This window comes from Staurois parvus, unplaced genomic scaffold (genome assembly GCF_062004578.1).
Source record: "Staurois parvus isolate SC_StPar_1 unplaced genomic scaffold, SC_StPar_1.0 ptg000708l, whole genome shotgun sequence".
NCBI classification, from domain to species: domain Eukaryota; kingdom Metazoa; phylum Chordata; class Amphibia; order Anura; family Ranidae; genus Staurois; species Staurois parvus.
The window spans coordinates 6,025,757-6,047,951 of NW_028318504.1; the positions used below are offsets into that span (position 1 = coordinate 6,025,757).

Genomic DNA, 22,195 nt, shown 5'->3' on the forward strand with positions numbered 1-22,195 from the left:
GAGATGCTTCTAATATACCTTGGAGGTGCTTTGAACAGCTTATCTTCTAAGCTTCTTTGAGCTGCTTTTGCATTCCCTTTGACTCTTAGAGACAAGCAGTTCTGACGCTTTTGTACTTGGGCACTTACTGTACTAGGACGAATGTCCACTGTGTCTGGTCTTAGACGCCTGGCTAGAAATATACAATTTATACCACAAGAGGAAGGACCCAGATAGTCAGACACTGTATATGGGGAGCATGGCTAAACACTGCAAAAAAGCTGACCATACACTAGCACAGCCTTTATCAACCAGAGTTCCTCCAGAGGTTAATGTGTTACTAAATCCAGGACCCTGCATTCATTTCAATCTTCAGCAGCACATATACTAAAATTGGAACGATATAGAGAAGATTAGCATGGCCCCCGGCAAAGGATGACATGCAAACTCATGAAGCGTTCCATTTTTTTTTACCAAGTAATTATAAACCTGTTAGTTTAACTTCTATAGTTGGGAATATACTGGAGAGTTTAATAAAAGACCACATAGATGAGTTCTTGCTGGAAAAAAATATTTTAGGCAACAGTCAGCATGGATTCATGAAAGACAGAAGTTGTCAAACAAATCTGATTTCTTTTTATGAGGATGTGAGCAAAACCTTGGACATGGGTGACGGTGGATGTGGTATTCTTGGACAGAGGGGTGGCGGTGGATGTGGTATACTTGGACAGAGGGGTGGCAGTGGATGTGGTATACTTGGACAGAGGGGTGGTGGTGGACGTGGTATACTTGGACAGAGGGGTGGCTGTGGAAGTGGTATACTTGGACAGAGGGGTTTCAGTGGACATGATATACTTGGACAGAGGGGTGGCTGTGGATGAGGTATACTTGGACAGAGGGGTGGCGGTGGACGTGCTATAGTTGGATTTTGCATAAACATTTGACACAGTTCCCCACACACGGCTAATGTGTAAGATAAAGTCTACGGCTTGGAAAAATCTGTATGTAAATGGATAGAAAACTGGCTAAAAGATCGTATTCAGAGAGTAGTGGTTAATGATTCATACTCTGAATGATCTAGGGTTGTCAGCGGTGTACCCCAAGGTTCAGTGTTGGGACCCTTACTTTTTAATATATTTATAAACAATATAGGGTCTGGGATTAAAAATCCCATTTCAGTCTTTGCAGATGACACCAAGCTGTGCAGTGGAATAACGTCCTTACAAGCCAACCTCAATGCACTGTTTAATTGGACAACTATGTGGCAAATGAGGTTTAATGTTGATAAATGTAAGGTTCTGCACTTGGGAGCTAAGAATGTGCATGCATCATACATACTAGGGGGGGTACAACTGGGGGAATCAATGGTGGAGAAGGATCTGGTAGTTCTGGTAATACTTAATAATGGCATGCAATTCCAAGCTGCAGTTTCTAAAGTGAGCAAAAGCCTTTCTTGTATTAAAAAAGGTATAGACTCCAGAGAGAGATATCATATTACCCGGTACAAATCATTAGTAATACCTCATCTGAAATATGCAGTTCAATTTTGGGCACCAATTCACAAAAAGAACATTGGGGAACTGGAGAAAGTACAGAGAAGGGCAACCAAACTGATACGAGGCATGGAGGAGCTCAGCTATGAGGAAAGATTAGAGGAACTGAATTTATTCTCTCTTGAGAAGAGGAGATTAAGGGGGGATATGATCTCCATGTATAAATAAATCAGTGGTTCATAGAGTGTGGAGTTATTCACCTTAAAGTCAACACAGAGGACAAGGGGGCATTCTTTATGTCTGGAGGAAAAAAAATAATTTCTATGGAAAGGTTTCTTCACAGTAAGAGCTGTGAAAATGTGGAATAGACTCCCTCAAGAGTTGGTTCTGGCCAGCTCAGTGGATTGCTTTAACAAAGTCCTGGATTCTTTCCTAGATACACAGAATATAACTGGATATAACATTTATAGGTAAAGTTGATCCAGGGAATATCTGATTGCCTCTTGGGGGATCAGGAAGGAATTGTATTATTCTTTGCTGGGTTTTTTTCCTTCCTCTGGATCAACTGCGGGTGTAGGATTATAACTTTTTTTTTATGGTTGAACTGAATGTACTTTGCTTTTTTTCAGCCAGACAAACTATGTAACTATATACCTGGTCTCCCACAGTACACACAACATGGAAATGCAATTATTTTAGTAAATATAAATGGCTAAATACCTTTTCTCATCAGCAGTACAGTGGGGGGAAATAATTATTTGATTCCCTGAAGATTTTGTAAGTTTGCCCACTTACAAAGAAATGAATGGTCTATAATTTTTATTATTGGTGTATTTTAAATGATAGAGACAGAATATCAACCAAAAATCCAGAGAAAAACACACGCTACAAATGTTATAAATTAAGTTGCAGTTCAGTGAGTAAAAAAAGTATTTTATTCCCTACCAACCAACAATATTTCTGGCTCCTACAGACTGGCTATGTACTCATATGGTACACAGATTAGTCCTTTCAATTTAAGAAAGTGCTCCTAACGACAACTCTTTGTGTGTATAAAAGACACCTGTCCACAGAATTTCTTTCTTCCTTTCAGATATCACCATCATTCATGGACAAGACAAAAGAGCTTTATATGAGAAGAAAGGGGATTTTTTTTAGGTGCTTAACAAATGTGACACTTAGTATGTACTAAAATCAATACAAAGCTTTATTCCATATTAACATAGAAAAAAACTACATCACATTAGTAGTTTTGAAAAATATAAAACCAACATGATACTTCATGTGCCTTGAAGTTCACAATGCAACAGTTCCAACTCTACATGTTTGGCCAAAGTTCTTGCTTCTTCAGGAGATTTACAGGTAGTTGCATGTAATTGCCATAGAAAACTAAAATATAACAGTAAACAATTTTAAGTTTACGGAATTACAAAAAATAGTAAGAGAATCATCAATCCAATACATACAAAATCAATATCTATTAAATTGGGTTTTTGTGGGGTTAACCCCCCCGAGGGCGTTCTTACCAGGTGTGTCTTGATATATGGAAAACCCAGAAAACAAACATCCACTTCTATATCCTCAAAAGATGAGCCAAAAAGTCCAAGATGAGCCAAAAGAGGGAAAAACCTGCGACCCACCAATGCGGACCTCCTACTAACAAACATATTGATATCTCAGTACAGAGAAAAAAAATATATATATATTTATATATATGAAAAAATTGTATACACACATATATACAGTTGTGCTCAAAAGTTTGCATACCCTGGCAGAAATTGTGAAATTTGGCATTGATATTGAAAATATGACTGATCATGCCAAAAAATGCTCTCTTATTGAAGGATGATGATCATATGAAGCCATTTATTATTAAATAGTTGTTTGGCTCCTTTTTAAATCATAATGATAACAGAAATCACCCACATGGCCCGGATCAAAAGTTTCCCTCCCCTGGAATATTTGGCCTTGGTACAGACACACAAAGTGACACACATGGGTTAAAATGCCAATTAGAGGTTAATGTCCCACATATGTGGCTTTTTAAATTGCAATTAGTGTCAGTATATAAATAGTCAATGAGTTTGTTAGCTCTTACGTGGAAGCACTGACTAGGCTAGATACTGAGCCATGGGGACCTGAAAATAACTGTCAATAGTCCTGCGTAACAAGGTAATGGAACTTTATTTATGATGGAAAAGGATATAAAAAGATGTCCAAAGCCTTGAATATGCCAATCAGTACTGTAAAATTACTTATTAGGAAGTAAAAACTTCGGGGATCTCTTGATACCAAGCTAAGGTCAGGTAGACCAGGAAAGATTGGAGCCATAACTGACAGAAGAATTGCCTGGGATTCAAAGAAAAGCCCAGAGGCAACCTCAAAAGAAATACAGGCTGCTCTGGAAAAAGATGGTGTAGTTGTTTTTAAGGAGTTCAATATGGTAATACTTGAACAAAAATGAGCTGTTTGGTTGAGGTGCCAGAAAGAAGCTTTTACTGCACCAATGCCACAATCCCAGTTACAATATGCCTGAAAACTCTTGACATGTCTAACCAGGCCTTTGTGTGTCATTGATGCAGTAAAGGCTTCTTTCTGGCACCTCCACCATGAAGCTAATTTTTGTTCAAGTGTCATCATATTGTGCTCCTTCAAAATAACCACACTGTCTTTTTCCAGAGCAGCCTGTATTTTTCTTGTGGTTACCTATGGGTTTCCCTTTGTATCCCGAACAATTCTTCTGGCAGTTATGGCTCAAATCTTTCTTGGTCTAACTGTACTTGACTTGGTATCAAGAGGTCCCTGAATTTTCTACTTCTTAGTGGAAGTGATGACTGGCATATTCAAGGCTTTGGACATTTTTTATGTCCTTTTCCATCTTTATAAAGTTCCATTACCTTGTTACGCAGGACTTTTGACAGTTCTTTTCTGATCCCCATGGTTCAGTATCTAGCCTAGTCAGTGCTTCTACATAAGAGCTAACAAACTCATTGACTATTTATACACTGATACTAATTGCAATTTAAAAACCTCTAATTGGCATTTTAACCTGTGTGTCACCTTGTGTGTCTGTACCAAGGCCAAATATTCCAGGGGATGGAAACTTTTGATCATGGCTATTTGGGTGATTTCTGTTATCATTATGATTTAAAAATGAGCCAAACAACTATTTGATAATAAATGACATCATATGATTATCATCCTTCAATAAAAGAGTATTTTTTGGCATGATCAGTCATATTTTCAATATCAATGCCAAAATTTCACAATTTCTGCCCGGGTATGCAAACGTTTGAGCACAACTGTGTATATATATACATATATATACACACATACGTACACACACACATACACATACATCCCCATATCCAACTGGGTAAAATATCCAACACCTACCACAAAAACTGTAGAGTCCAAAATCCTCTATTGGCAAGCTTATTCACCTAAGGGAATCCAGCAATAAAACTCTGAAACAAAATACTTTTAAGGATGCAGAAGAAACCCCACCAAACAGTTAAAGAGACATTCAAATTTAAGACAGAAAAAAGGAACAAAAATAAGTATTCAACTAAACACGATAGAACAAAATGAACCATCCTAAAACTTTCTTACATACCATGTGCTTGCGAGGTCACAGAAAGGTTAGGCGTAACAGCCATACAGAAATATAAATAAACAGCGCAAAAAAAGATTTCTAAATCCACTCATAAAAAATTATTATATAAAGTGCATAAATTAATAGTGAGTGTCCTCAATTATATTATTATAAAACACCAAAAGTCCATGTGTAATAAAGATAAAAAAATTCCAAAAATTTCTTCAAATATAAAGAATAACGTCCACCTTCCACCCGTGCAAAAACCAACATCAAATGCACTCACCAGAACTTGGTGAGTGAGAAGCCTTTAGGTAATTTTAAAGGGATCCTAAACCCTCTTTAGCATCCACTCTATAGAATTCTTCACCATCCGAACCGTTCAACCAGGAGAGAGAAATCTCAAATAGTGTAATATTGCCAAATAATAATACAATTTTAAAACAGAGATTAAGGCCACTCACATGTTAGCAACTTGTAAAAGGCACATTTATTAAATATAATAGCCTCCAGATGAAACATGAGCGTTTTAACAGCCTCCTTATTCCAGGAATCTCATATCAGCCACAGGATAGAGCAGAGAATCCACACAGACCAACACAGCTCCCAAAGATGGCCGCTGGAACGCCGGAGGGCACAGCAGGAGGACATCGGGGGGTCGCAGGACAAGGTTAGGATTGGGGGATCACAGGATAAGCACTACAGTGTAATTCCGAGTGTGGCTTTGGATTACCGCTTTTGGTACTGTAAATTAACCCCGAGTCACACTTGGGATTACCACTAGGAAGGTTAAGGTCATGGAGTGGCCTAGCCAGTCTCCAGACCTTAATCGTATAGGAAATTTATGGAGGGAGCTGAAACTTCGAGTTGCCAAGAGACAGCTAAGAAACCGTAAGGATTTAGAGAAGATATATAAAAAAGAAAAATCCCTTCTGAGATGTGTGCAAATCTGGTAACCAACTACAAGAAATATCTTACCTCTGTGCTTGCCAACAAGGGTTTCTCCACCAAGTACTAAATCATATTTTGCTTAGCAATCAAATACTTATTTTACTCACTGAACTGCAACCTAATTTATAACATTTGTATCATATGTTTTTTCTGGATTATTGGTTGATATTCTGTCTCTATCATTTAAAATACACCTATAATAATTATAGACCCTTCATTTCTTTGTAAGTGGGCAAACTTAAAAAATGTGCAGGGGATCAAATAATTATTTTCCCCACTGTATATAGGAGTCTTGTGACTTCTATCACTGCCCAGCAGAGCAGGTTAAAGCTTGTAGGAGTAATTTTCATTCTCTTCTCACTGTCCTATGAGAATACAGGACCCCTCACCTCTGTCTAGACAGTTCTGATTGGCCCTGTGCTGATCACATGCACTTTCCCAAGGAAAAAAAAACTGTCTAGCAATACACACCAAAGTGGGTGTGTGCAGTCTTCCCCGAAGGCTCTGTTCTATCAGGAGATGAGTCGGGGACAGTGGAAGCAGGGAAGGATCAGAGAAGACAGGATCAAACAGTCTTTTTACACAATGCAGATGATTAACCCCTTAAGTTCCACAATGAGTATAACAAGCATGCTTTACTGCATATACAGACTGATTTTACTGATGCGGGTTTATTAACACTTTAACCTCTTGCCGACCGCGCATAGCCGAATGACGGCTTCACCGCGGCTGGCCAGTTCTGAGTGGACATCATATGACGTCCTCCCAGAACGCGCTCTCCTGCGCGCCCCAGGGGGACACAGCTGATCACGTGATGTGGTGAAAGGCCGATCCCACCGGCCTTTTACCACGTGATCAGCGGTGTCCAATGACACGCTGATCACAGGGAAATGCAAGTGCCGGTTCTCGGCTGCACTTTCCTCACGCTGTCAGATCGTGAGGAAAGTACTGCCGAGAACCGGCAGTTGTCAGAGCGGGGATCGGCACCGATCATCAGGGCACTGATGATCAGTGCCCTGATGATCGGTGCCCAGCAGTGACACCCGCAAGTTCCGCCCAGCAGTGCGCCCACTAGCCCCGCCCACCCGTTCCCAGCAGTGCCCCCACCTGTGCCCAGCAGTGCCCCCACCTGTGCCCAGCAGTGCACCCACCTGTGCCACTCTGCAGTGCCACCTACCTGTGCCCAGAAGTGCCACCTACATGTGCCCAGCAGTGCCACCCACCTGTGCCCACCCACCTGTGCCCACCAGTGCCACCCACCTGTGCCCACCAGTGCCACCCACCTGTGCCCACCTACCAGTGCTGCCCACCAGTGCCACCCACCAGTGCAGCCCAGCAGTGCTGCCAGTCAGTGCCACCAGTCAGTGCCCAGGGGTTGTGCCAGTCAGTGCCGCCAGTCAGTGCCCAGAAGTGATGCCAGTCAGTGCCGTCTATCAGTACCCATCATCAGTGTCACCTATCAGTGCCGCCTATCAGTGCTGCATATCAGTGCCGCCTATCCGTGACACCTCATTAGTGCTGTCTATCAGTGCCGCCTATCCGTGCCACCTCATTAGTACTGCCTATCAGTGCCCTTTAGTGCTGCCTATCAGTGCCCATCAGTGCCGCCTATCAGTGCCCATCAGTGCCGCCTCATCAACGCAAATCAGTGAAGGAGAAAAAATACCTGTTTGAAAAATTTTATAAAAGAAACAAATAAACTTTTTTTTTTTTTTCAAATTTTTTGCACTTTTTTTAATTTATAGCGCAAAAAGTAAAGCGCCCAGTGGCGATTAAATACCAGCAAAAGAAAGCTCTATTTGTGAGAAAAAAATGATCAAAATTTCATATGGGTACAATGTTGCATGACCGCGCAATTGTCAATCAAAGTGCGGCAGCGCTGAAAGCTGAAAATTGGCCTGGTAAGGAAGGGGGTATAAGTGCCTGGTAGGCAAGTGGTTAAACAATGAACACTTATTTACTCTCAGATAAATAACCTCTGACAACAAATATGTTTCTAGCTATCTGTAAGAGGGAATTTTTCCTAATGACCACCAATATAAGGGTCATTCTTCTAAATGGCCACCAATGTAAGGAGCAATCTCCCTAATGATCACAAATGTAGGGAACTATGTGTGAGGATTCATATATGACTTTGCTACACAATATCACTGAAACTTTATTGTTTCTATTTGATCATTGAATGACTGGCAACACTGAAAAAAAAATATTTTCTTACATTTGTTCTTTTTTTTTACTGGATGGTTCTTTCTTACTGTTTTGTATATGATTCTACGTACTGTTCTTTGTATGCCTTAAACATTAATAAATAATACTTCTGATTTAAAAACAAAATGTAGGGAACATTCTTCCTAATGACCACCAGTATAAGCATCATTCTTTCCAATGACCACCACACTAATGTACCACATGCTGTAGATGTAGTCATTATTAGCAGGAGTTCTCTGCCACCAAAAAGTTATTTCAAGGGTTCCACTATATTGAAAGAGCTTAGCAGATTATTAACAGCAGATTTTTAAACCTTTGTGCAAAAATTGTCAGTGCAATTGATGACTTGATGAATGTTGTTTGAAAGTACTTAAAAATTTAATTCGCATTTAACATTCAATTTCAGAATGAATGGACTTTCCCAAATGAACATCACATACACTGCTAGAAATTCGTTTTTCAGGAACTTTTTCCATCCTGCTCCTTCAAATTTTCTTATCACTGTGGTCAAAAATGAATGTCTATTTGACCTCATTAATAAGTAGAAAACTCAAAAAAAATTCTTAAAGCTAACAATTTTGAACAAAATTCTGCTAATCAAGTGTATAGCCAGACAGATGCTTGCCAGACTTGTGTTGCTTAAACATTAACTACTTTCTGTCTGGCCTGTATACATAAACGGCCAGGCAGGAGCAGTGTAGGAGCGGGTGGCCGTTTACAAATGTCTTCCCGCATCCTTTGCCTGTGCACGCTCCCTGGGAGCGCACAGCACCGCGATCCTCCGGACACAGCGCAACCTCTGTGTGAGGTCCCGATCATGTGATCACTGATTGGCCAATCAGTGATCACATGAATAGTAGTAAGCAAGATGTCACTTGCTGACATCATTGCTTACTACTAGAGAAATCTGTGAATGATCAAAGAGGTCACATGGTACAAGGCTATTCACAACAACCTTGTACCATGTGACAAGCTGTGACCAATCACAGCTCTCACAGTATTTCTCAATGGCTGCAAGAATGCAGCCAGAGAGAAGGAGAAATGATTGCTTTTACAGTCTTTATGGGTGTAAAAGCAATCAGTGTAAAAAAAAAAACAAATCTTCATCACCCCCCACAAGTAGTACAGTGTCACTATGGTGACACTGTACTGCTAGGGTGACAGTATGTTAAAAAATAACATAGATAATAATATAAAAAAATTAAATTTTTTTATTAATAAAAAGATAGCTGAATACATTGTGGCCAAGGTTTATAAAGAAAGATTATTTATTTGCAAAATTTTATAAGAAAAACACTTTTTCATTTATATAGCAAAACAATAAAAGTCCCAGTGGTGAGTAAATACCACCAAAATAAAGTTTTATCTGTCTCAAACAAATGCTAAAAAATGCATATGGGTACAGTGTTGCATGACCGCACAATTGTCATTCAAAGTGTGATAGTACTGAAAGCTGTAAATTGGCCTTGACAGGAAGGGAGTGAAAGTGTCCGGAAGTGGTTAAAGGTGAACTACAGAAATTAGACAAAATGTACCCTTGCAGTGGGCAGTGCAAGGTTAACTGCTTGTTAGGTCCAGGGGTGCTAGAATAAGGATTAATACTTACCATACCAGGGGCGGACTGACCATTTGGAAACTCGGGCACTGCCCGAGGGCCCGGGGTCAGTAGGGGGACCCATGAGATACCCCTGGTACTTTTTTCATAGGCTTTTTTGAGTTTGGGCAAGGACACAGGGGCCCCATGATCCCCTATTGCCCGGGGGCCCCATGAGTTGTCAGTCCACCCCTGTAGCATACTCATCCCTTTTGTATACTCCTTTCATCTCTGTGAGCGGTCCAGTGCTGCCTCCACTCCCGGCCATGGTCACACTCCTGCCTTTTTTACCTACAGTGCAGGAAAAGTGGAACTAAACTTTCTGGAATTGTTACCAAACTGTGAACAGGGAGCTCTTTAATACAAAAGAGACATACAATGTTTCTTCTGTAGCAACATACACCTGCCAAGCTCAGCTTGCATTCCCACAACACTCCGACTGTTGGAATGACTGACCATATGCATGAGCGGAATGATGTCATTCTTCCACCAGCCAATCAAGAGGATGAGACACAGCACCTGAAAGATGCACAGGGAGGGATGTAACCACTGCATTGCTGGAAGGTAGAGGTAAGTGTTTCTGAAGGTTTAGTTCGCGTTAATAGCCCTGCACTGCATGTGGTGATGCCAAGAGACTATCCACATCCTAGAGCGCCAAAGGGAAGAGAAGAGCACAAGAAGTGGCCCAAGCTGGGGTTGTGGTAAGTAATTAACCCTTCACATTCAGGAGGAGGGGGGGGAGCACTGTGAGGGTACATTTTGGCTAACTCCTGGAGTTCATGTTTAAAGACTGCTTTCTACCAAGTAACACCATACATCTGCAAAATGCAGAGTCATATCAAAATTCTGGTATCACTTATGGAAAATGTGGATAGAACTGTTTAAAATCACTTGATTATAGTAAGATGGAAATTAAAAGTGTAATGCATCGGAAAGTGCCAGTCTATTGGCAGGATCACTTTCTGAAAAATGAACATGAGTTTTCCATCAATTAGATAGGAAGTGAAGATATCCGATCCAACAGAAAGACAGACAGTAGTATAAACCTGCCAATAGACTGGTTATATGAAGTTACATAGTCAATAAGGTTGAAAAAGGACATAGGACAACCTCTAAAAAAAAATTCCCCTGTCTTTCTCTCTTCTGACCAGGGGCAGACTGACCATTTGGGAACTTGGGCACTGGGTCAGTAGGGGGCCCCATGAGATGCCCCTAGTACCTTTCATGGGCTTTTTTGGGTGTTTTTTGAGTGTGGGTGAGAACACAGGGGCCCCTTGATCTCCTATTGCCTGGGGGCCCCATGAGTTGTCAGTCCACCCCTGCTTCTGACCCAATTCTGGAGGAAGATGTCTAAAATTTTTTAATTGTATCTGCCCTCTAAGTCTATTACCACTGACTGGAGAAGAAAGTTCTTCCTTTTCACTGCTCTAACAGTGAAAAGAACCTCTTTTCATTCAATCCTAAATATGGCCACTTATTGTCTTCAGGAACTTTGAGGTTATTAGTTTTTATACATTTAACATTTGATATAGTTATTTATTGTGATCATGTCCCCTTGGAAACTTCTTCTCTAGAGTCAATTCTTCTTCTCTAGAAAATGTGACTCTTTTCAACGGTTATCAAAACCATAAAAATATGGATAGGTTTTAATAATTTCTTGCAATATTTGCAATGGAGTTACAACCTTCTTAATACTGTATAATTCAAAACTGATGTTCCAGTTTCTGAAAACATATGGAGAATGAAAACACCCAAAGAGTGCTTTGTGTATATTGGGTGGTAACATCGTTCTGCTTGAGCTCCCAGTTCTACACATCTTCTGCAGCCATAATTAGAAGGTAATTTCTATCCAGGAAGGATTTTATTATCAGCGTTTTCCAATTATATATATATATATATATATATATATATATATATATATATTTTTTTTTTTTTTACCTCTGTTAATGTACTTTCCTTCACTAATCAAGGTATCTTCTTGCCTTAATCAAAAAGAGTTAATTTTACTGTTTTTGTCACATTGGGACTTTTTTCTTTAAAACGTTCTGTCTGAGCCTCTACCATGCTTCTAATTTACCATATTTAATCGTAATATCCTATATCTACTGTATCTCATTTTATTTTTTGTACATCTCTTTTAAAGCAGTATGTCAACTTTCAGACTACTATCCTTGTAACTTTCTTCTGCACCCTTTCTCTCTCAATTCTCTATGATATAAAGCCTCAAACTCTACTTTTTTTTTCTGCAGCTCCAGTCTTTATGGTTTTATATAAAGACAGGGCATATTTATGATAACAATTAGCACATTGCTCTTCAATGTTTTCAAATTTGCTCCATATTTTTAAATGCACTGTGTGTACACTACTGTGCAAAAAGTTTGGGCAGGTGTAAAAAATGGTGTAAATTAGGAATGCAGACATAGAAGGGTTAATAGTTTTTTTTTTTATCAATTAACAAAATAGAAAGTAAATTAACAGAAGAGAAATCCAAACCAAATCAATATTTGCCTTCAAACCAGTATCAATTCTTCTAGGTACACTTGCACACAGGTTTTTAAGGAACTCAGCAGATAGGTTGTTCCCAACATCTTGATGAACTAACCACAGATCTGTGGATGTAGGCTGCCTCAAATCTTTCTGCCTCTTCATGTAATCTCAGAATTAATGTTGTGATCAGGGCTCTGTGGACACCAAACCGTCTCTTCCAGGACTCCTTCTTCTTATTAATGCTGAAGATAGTTCTTGGCTATATTTCTCAGCATTTAGGAAACAATTGATCCTGACCAAAACTCCAACTCTTTTTGCAGAAATGCAGCCCCAAACTTTCAAGGAACCTCCCTCATGCTTCACTGTTGCCTGCAGGCATTCATTATTGTACTGCTCTCCAGTCCTTCGGTGAACAAACTTCCTCCTGCTACAGCCAAATATTTCAAATTTTGACTCACCAGAGCACCTGCTGCCATTTTTCTGCACCCCGGCTCTTATGTTTTTGTGCATAGTTGACTCGCTTAGCCTTGTTTCCACTTTGAAGATATGGCTTTTTGACCACAATTCTTCCATGAAGACCACTTCTGATCAAACTTCTCTGGACAGTAGATGGGTGTACCTGGGTCCCACTGGTTTCTACCAGTTTGAAAGGAAATTAGCATCTGCTGCATTAGGTGTCCTTGGCTGACCACTGTCTCTATGGTCCTCAACATTGCTCAATTCTTTGTGCTTCTTCAAAAGAGCTTGATGAATTGATGCTGGTTTGAAGCCAAAGTGTAATCATGCCAAACATTGATTTGATTTAGATTTTTCTTCGATTCACTTACTTTGCATTTTGTAAATTGATAAAAATAAACACATTATTTATTTCAGGTACTTATATAGCGCCGTCAATTTACGCAGCGCTTTACATATATATTGTACATTCACATCAGTCCCTAACCCTCAAGGAGCGTACAATTTAATGTCCCTAACTCACATTCATATACTAGGGCCAATTTAGACAGGATCCAATTAACCTACCAGCATGTCTTTGGAGTGTGGGAGGAAACTGGAGTACCCAGAGGAAACCCACACAGGCACAGAGAGGACATGCAAACTTCAGGCAGGAGGTACTGTGGCTGGGATTTGAACCAACGACCCTAGTACTGCCAGGTGGAAGTGCTAACCATTTAGCCACTGTGCTGCCCATAAAATATATATTTTTGAAAGACTTCCTACTGCCTATTCTTCAGATCAAAATGAAGAATCAGTAACAGAAGAAAAGTTGTTGCCATATTAAAACCATCCAGTGTATTCAAAATAGTAGAATGGGTTATCATATTTTTAAAACTTTTCTATTTGTATGTATTTAAAAGTAAGTTTACAAAACAACATTTCATACATGAAAAATGATTCCCAAATCACCATGAGATATCTAACGAGAAAGCACAGCAGACATTACTTGTTTGCAACTTTTTTTTGGCTGACTATTAAGTGAGCTTTCTGTTGTGATAACTCATTCCACTTTTGAAAAACAGGAGCTTCTTTCAGCACAGCTGAATTAGCTGCATATGTGAAAAGGACACTATGGCATAGTCTGTTAGCTGGTTTGAAGACTGCATTACATTACTATGCACAATTTAATATTAGGTGAATCAATTTGTATTTATTTATTTTTATTATTTTTTTATTATTAATATTTTTTAGATTTGACCATAATAAAGAAAGAAAATAAGAAAATGTGTACAAAATCACCATAAATTTCATATAATAATGTCACAATAGTTGTACTACCGTAGCTTTAGGACAATAGAATTCCTAAAATATTTTCATTTCAGTTTTTTTTTATTTTATTTTTTTTTATAATAAACATAGTGTACACTTGAAGTCCAAAAAATAAGAAATGTAGAGGAATCGGTGTAAAGTTTAACCTTGCAGGCTTATGAATATGATAAATCTTCTTTGATACTGAACATAATTCACAAATGCACAGTATAAAAAAAATAAGGACATGCTAAATGTTCTTAGTGCAACTTTGTTAGATAAGTAAGTGGCCTGCACTTGAAGTCATTATAAATCTGTCCATCAGTTTAAAGCTCTTTTGAGACTTCTGTTTTTCACTTGTTATGCAGTCAGGCTGCATTAATAAAAAGATAATGGTATTTTTTTCATATTTTTTAAATATTTTGTATGATGTATGTGCCTCATATTATAAATGCTGCCCTGTGTTGGCAGCACATTTTCTTCAGAATAATTCTTATTTATTGCAGTAGGTGAGCCATATTTCCAAAAAGAGTTACTTTCAAAGCACAGTCCACTGTTCGTGGCAATGTTCACATATGCAACTCCCTCCTCACGACTACTGCAACTCCCTCCTTACTGGCCTGCCTCGCCGCTGGCTATCCCCGCTTCAGTCGATCCTGAATACGGCTGCCAGACTCATTCACCTTTCCAACCGCTCCATCTGTGCCACCCCCCTCTGCCAATCCCTCCACTGGCTTCCAATTGCGCAACGGATCAAATTCAAAATCCTAACACTGAGGTACAAAGCCGTCCACCACACTGCCCCGAACTACATCACTGACCTAATATCCAAGTACCACCCAGCACGCACACTCCGCTCCTCACAAGACCTCCTTCTCTCTAGTTCCCTGGTCTCCTCCTCCCATGCCCGCCTCCAGGACTTCTCCAGGGTGTCACCCATCCTCTGGAACTCCCTGCCCCAACCCATCAGATTATCACCTACTCTCCTCTCCTTTAGGCGCACCCTGAAAACCCATCTCTTCAGGGAAGCCTACCCCACCCCCTGCTAACTTGCCAACCTCCTCCACTCTTCCTACCACTCCATCCCCCATAGCTATCTCCTCCTGTACCACCGTCCCCTCCCTCCTAGATTGTAAGCTCGAAAGAGCAGGGCCCTCGATCCCCTCATGTTTTGCATTGTATTGGTATTGTTCTGTCACATGTTCTGTCCCCCTTTGTAATGTACAGCGCTGAGCAAACTATTGGCGCTTTATAAATACTGTATAATAATAATAATAATATGTGGTCCAGTTTTCAAATGGTGCAAAGGTTGAGCAGTAAGACGATAAAAAAATCCATTGCCTTTTTTATTATGTTTTTTATTAATTGTTTTATGGACTTTTATGACTACAGATAAATTATAATAAAATGTATTATTGCATGCAACTGTTTACAACAACTAGTGCCTTTTAATGTATGCTTTATTTATGCATTTAATTTTATTGGAGAAAAAAACATTGTAGGACTACACCATAAAAGTTTACTTAAAATATTAATCTCAACAAATAAATTAATTTTATAACTATCTTGTATCTTGTAACCAAGACTCATGCCGTTGCAAAGATCCATTATAGATCCATTACAGAAAAGTCAATATAAATATTAACCATGTTATTTATTTGTCTGTATCTAGCCTTGTATAATGGCGCATTAACTTGAATGTCCTCAGTACGGTGGGCTCTAATGTATTCAAGCCCATAACCGTTCAGCATGTTTTCTTCTGTCCTTTCTTTTGAACAAGGCTGTAATTATCTTTTGATTATCCTGTAATATATTCTCTGTTGTGCTCTACCGCCTTATTATCATCACGGAAAATGATGTAAAATTATTTATCCGATTGTCTTGCCTGCACTGATCATATACTTTTGGGAACGGCTCCTTAAGAAAAGTATGTGTGTAGATGATGTGATGAGAATTTAATGGTACCCAAAACAAAATTACTTTTTACTCAAATTAGTAATTTTACTCACCTAACCACCAGTTTCCAGACACTTTTACATAATTCTTTGCAGCAAGCAGGCATCAATATATTCCTATAACAAATACAGTTATGATTACACAAATCATAAAAATTAACATATTTTCCAGTATTTGTAGGTGCTTGCATCTGACTAAATACACCTTGGGAAGCTAGACTTAAGGTCAAGGGCTGCATAATACATTTTCTGCTGAAAGGGATGGTTGAAAGTTTATTTTCTGCATTATTATTTTTAAAACCTAAAAGATAGTGAACATCCTCTCAGGTCCCAGCATGGGTGAAATTTGCAAGTAAAAATATTTTTTTTACATAATAGTATTCAAATACTTTCATATTATTATATAATTATAAAAAAAAGTCCACAGTTACTGCTTGAAGGTGAAAGGAAAAATTTGGGTAATTATAACATCGTTATATATTATTTATTTAAATAAATATTTTAAGAAAATATTATTTATTTATGTCTACTCTTTTTTGGATGCACTGTTTGGACACAAATAATACTTTTTTTTAAACTAAAAATATATTTGTGCCTTATGCAGGATATAAAACCTGTCCCTGACCACAATTTGGTGGCCCCCTCCTAACCATCCCTTTATTAGGGGGCTTGCACTAAGCTGTTAAAATTAAATTTGTAATAATAAGTTCTAACACATTTCACAATAAAATTGAACTTGGTGTGATTAAATTTTTTGTAAAGTAAGCAAGAACATAAAAGTTCCTAGAACTTAAGCTGTAAAGTTTATGAAAAAAACAAAAAAAAGAAAATACATTTATATCTAAAATACATTATATAATCTATAATATAAGATACAGCTGATTCATTATGAATAGTTATAGCTCTATTAATTCAAATTATTATTAGTAGTATTATTATTAGTGTTATTATCAGCTCATAAAATATGAAAAGTTATTCCAAGTTATAATAATTGAGTCATTGCGAATATATATATATTTTTTTTATTATTTTATTTTTTATTTTTCATAACTTAAGCTGTAAAGTTTATGAAAAAAACAAAAAAAAGAAAATACAAAAAATAATCTATAATATAAGACACAGCTGATTCATTATGAATAGTTATAGCTCTATTAATTCAAATTATTATTAGTAGTATTATTATTAGTGTTATTATCTGCTCATAAAATATGAAAAGTTATTCCAAGTTATAATAATTGAGTCATTGCGAATATATATATATTTTTATATATATATATATATATATATATATATATATGTGTGTGTATATATATATATATATATACATTAATATAATTATTAATGTTATTACTATTATTATCATCATAATACAATGTAACTAGAATATCAAAAGCTCAAAGCATCAAAATCACAATTTATAATAATAATAATAATAATAACAAAAATAATAATTGTTGTTGTTATTATTAGTAGTAGTGGTAATAGTAGCAGTGTGCTTTATTTATGATTTTACAACTGATGATTTAGTAACTATTTCTCTCAACAAATGAATTAATTTCTTAATTGTCAAGACTAATTGCAGGCCTGATTGCAAGTTCTAAAAACTAGAATATCAAAGAATATCAAACGCCCTTCCAAATATTATTATTAGAAGTAATTGAAATGTAACTTGAATATCAAAACTTATACTGTTGAAAAAAGCAGTTCATTTCATTTTTTCCTACATAAGATAATATGAAGTAAACACAGTTTCACTTTGCTAAATGATTATCCTCTACGCAGCCTTATTTCTGCAATGGTTAAAAAAAAATCTGTCATATCTGTCACTATAAATAGAGAGTTATTTATTTATTTATTTCAGGTATAAACATTTAAGTGGAAAGTAAACTGAAGTAAACCTGTGTCTGCATCAAACATCCAATCATGGGCCAGGAAACTGAAAACCGGAAAACTTCTTACCATGGTTGGAAGTTGAAAGTCAACACAGTTTCCTTTCACTTTACTTCTCCAGCCCAGTTTTACTTTGCTGCACTTTAATAAATTGAGTATGATATAAAAAGGGTATGAATAAATAAACTAGTATGTACTGTATATGGCATACATGACTTGCATTAGCCCAAGTTATTAAAAAAGAGATAACGAGTAATTTATTGATAACTGTATTATTCAAAATTCAGGTAACATAACCTAATATTCAGGATATTTTTACAGTCATATTCTACATTTTTCATTTAATCTTATATACTTTTTTTTAGACCTGAAAGGTTGTATGTTAAGGATTTGAAGTTGTATATTTAAAATGTAACATTTGGCTATATGTATTAGAGGAAGTGATTTGTGTGAGAAGTGGAGAAATGTAATGCAGGGGTCAAAGAATTCATTTTGCACCTGAAAGATGATAGAATTTGAGTCATCATGTAATAGATAACTTCTAGTTCAAGATTGCTTTATTACTGCGGGTTTTACAGATGCCATAAAAAAAGTAAGTTGTGTTAGAACTATAAAAAAGAAAGTAAAAAGTTTTAGTGATACAAATGATAAAGTTATTTTTCTTCATGATTTTGTCTTGTGTTTGGAATGTAAAAGCTTTTAAATAAAGGTACACTTTATTTGATGTACTAATACACTAAGATCAATTAAGTGAAATGTATAATTTAAAGGAGACTCCAGTTTTGATGAAAAAAAAATCAATTTAAAGCTCAGAATCATTTTGGTTTGCATAGTGGAAAGGAGGGTCTATGTCAAGACAGGAAATGATGGAAAATCTCTCCATCAAAGACAAAATAAAAAACACATTATAGTGCAGTAGGAAAGGGTTAGGTTGGCTATAGATGGATCTTTTTTTTCTTTTTTTCATTCTGAATTAAAATTAAAAAAAAAAAATGATTACTAATTGTACTATTTAAATTTACAGGAAAATGCTACCTAAAATTCATATTTTTACAGTCACATTATACTGTACATTTTTCTTTTTATCTTTTATTTTTTTTTAGACCTAAAGTGTTGTATGTAAATGATTTTAGGTTGTATATTTAAAAAATGTAACATTTGGCTACATGTATTAGAAGAAATCATTAGATTGAGTTCTGTCAAATGGGAATGGCCACACATGGATTGAAATTCAGCCTGTTCCTGCTGAACCAGGCACATTTCAATGTATGGCCAGCTTTAGAACCTGTTTGCAATGTTTTCTGTGACTTTCTGAACTGTAATAACCACACCTGATTTCTTGTACTGGTGTCACCGCGACAGGAAGGGGAAATCTTCGCAATTCTGCATGCTTTAAAATCATGAATCGCACAGATTTTAACAAACATTTTTTTCAAATCCATATCTACTTTGTTATGTAGATAGCAAGGCAGCCCTTTCCTGTACACTTCCTTATAGGGAGTAACAAATAGGAGGCATCATCTTGTGATCATGTGTTTAGTATCTATCTTGTCACAGGACAAGCTTTACCCCCAGAATCCCTGTAGGTGTGTAATATTTACAGTATTCCAACTATGTTACCAAGTCATGCTGGAGATGTCTGCAATTTGATTCCATTTTTGGGGGGAAAGTGTAATAAAATACGGGCAAGCTAGGTACCACATCCATAGTTAGTAATGTAAAACACCAAAAACTTTCTTGGTGGACTTTATTGGTACCTGTGTCCTGTTGGGGAGATTTCTCTTCACTTCCTTACCCAGAGATGCAAGATAAAACCTCTACAATGTATACATAGTCTATCTAGTTGAACCAACAGAATGGGAAATTCCAATCTGAAACATAAACTCTTTGTTGGCCTTTCCCAAACATCTTAACACACCGAAAAAAAAACTTTCTAGATGGACTTTATCAGTACCACATGGAGACCACAATATTAGAGCACACTAATTGTAATTGATATCAATATAAAAAAACACATTGGACCATATAGCCCTATATAAATAACCTTTTTAGGGCCATTTGGTCCAAAGTGTTTTATAGAATAACATTTTTTATTTTAAATATTATGGTCTCCATGTGGTATCGGTAAAGTCCACCTAGAAAGTCCATAAAGTGTTTTGGTGTGTTAAGTCTTTGGGAAAGGCCAATTAAGAGTGTATGTTTCAGAATGGTATTCCCCATACTTTGTAGAGACATTTTGCTGCATCTCTGGGTAAGGAAGTGAAGTGAAATCCCCCCAAAAGGACACAGACAGCAAAAAATAAACTTACAGGGGTTTTTGCCTTTCCTGCTCCTTCATCAAATTAAAAAAAAAATTGTCAACGTGTATTTTTTATAGCTTTAAATTACAAAATGGCAATAATATTTCTATATCATTTAATAACAAAAGTGGAGTTTCTCTTTAAATTCTACAGAAAAATACACCCTATCCTCTTTCAAACATCTCAGCTTTGAAAGATAAAATTTTATTCATGGATATTTATGGACATATGTTATATTTACTATTCAACAAATTGACATGTTCAATTTTTACAGTTTGTAAGTAACATTAGTCATGTGTTTTGTCTGTATTAACTTCATATTTATATAACCATACATTTCTGTCTAACTTCACATTAAAGAGAGAGTATTTTGCTAACATTACTGCTGTATGCTGACTATGGATGGGTGAATGTAATATTGGCATTAACAGAAAAAAAAAGAAAAAAGAAGAGAAAGTCGTGTGTGAGATGATAATACACTTGAGTCACGCACATACATGCAAACCTAAACACAAACACACGCATATTCACAAATATTCATATGTTCATTTTCGTTTTATGTTGATGTTTTAATTTTTTTTTTTAACTATTGGAATGGATTTTGAAAGGACTATTATTAATATTATTTATTCATTTATGAATGTATTTATTTTTTTAAGACACAGTATACATGGTGCTGTAGAATTAAATTATTTTTTTTTTAATTTTTGGCACACTAAGCATGGTGCTGTGAATATTATTATTACATAGAAAAAATATTATTATTGTTATTATTTACTTATTTTATTTTGACACAATATTGGGGTCTATTTATGAACATTTTCATCCAAGATTAACCCATTTTTATTAAATCTGGATTTAACTGAAAAAAAAAGTGTGGGTCTTGGAAGAAAGCTGTAGTAATCTTTTTGAAAATATTTATAAATAGACCCCTAAGCATGGTGTTGTGGATTAAGTTTTGCCTTTGCAAAATACATTCACCCATCCCTAGCAATGACATCACTGGCTGCCTCGAAAAGTGGTCAAAATGCTCTGCCCTAATCTCTGTCTTCTCTTGAAGAGTCAGGTAATAGAGCCTAATCTGTGTACCAATTTATTAAGAAGCCTGTATGTTTTTGGCTAATAAAAGAAAAACACCTTGTCTCAAAGCACAAAATCTCTCTGAGTTTAACAGCTAGTTAACAATACATGCATATATATGCAAGAAAAAAAAAAAATACAGAATGTTTTGTGTTTTTTTTTTTTCAATATATACAAGCCTCTTGCAAATATACATATTTTTTTTTATTTTTTGCCTTTCTTCTAAAGAAGCCTGAAAAGAACTCTCTTTTACTCTCTTACCCTTTCTCTCTTCTGTATTTCTCAAAAATCAGCCCGGAGTGCAGAGCACTTTCACTACCTTTTATGACGTAGCAGGTGATGTCATAACTGGAGGCAGGGATAGTCAACTTTCCCTCGACCTACTCCCCTCCTGCACTGAAGGAACTATTTTCAGCACCGGAAGCCGAGACTCATCTATGGTAAGTAATCTCAACTTTAATCTGCATCTCTAATACATTTGCATTTCTTTTCTTTTTTTTTACTTTTCCAAGGAAATGTTTGCTTCCTGTGCTTGGCGTGGCTCTATGATTGCTTTTTCCTTCATTTTTTTTTTTTTAATAAAGCTTGGAGTGAAGGATTTATAGAGAAACTTATCTTCGTTGCAGAATCACAGATATGCCTCATTTACTTTCAGTTTTATATATCTGGGAATTAGGATTAATGGTGGTTGCTTTGCATTCTTTTGGCAACGGCGCTTCTGCTTGGCTCTTTGTGTATTTCATAGTCTTATAGAAAAAAAACTGATGGTCTGTTTTGGATCTTTCCTCTTTTTCCTTTGCTGCCTCCTGGGTGCCTATTAAACCTGTCAAGATGTCAGAGATATTGCACAAAAGGGCAGGGGAGGGTCATGTGAAGGTTGTAGGCCCACGGGAATTTCTGCTTTACTTCTTTTTTTT

General features: G+C 36.8%; 1 protein-coding gene and 1 non-coding gene across 3 annotated transcripts in view; both read left to right on the forward strand.

The window, feature by feature from the left end:
• The window catches only part of LOC149445821 (catenin alpha-2), an 845,912-nt gene that overhangs the window by 720,002 nt on the left and 103,715 nt on the right, over positions 1-22,195 (forward strand). Inside the window, exon 11 of one of the 2 annotated variants that reach the window (XM_089653358.1) lies at positions 21,572-21,718. The exons of the other annotated variant lie outside the window; for it this stretch is intronic. Within the exon in view, the coding sequence (XP_089509484.1) occupies positions 21,572-21,718 (147 nt within the window). The remainder of the gene's footprint in view (positions 1-21,571; positions 21,719-22,195) is intronic. 2 annotated transcript variants of the gene reach the window in all.
• On the forward strand, positions 343-449 carry LOC149445824 (U6 spliceosomal RNA). Its single transcript, XR_016306319.1, has one exon. It is a non-coding gene; the product is annotated as a U6 spliceosomal RNA (small nuclear RNA).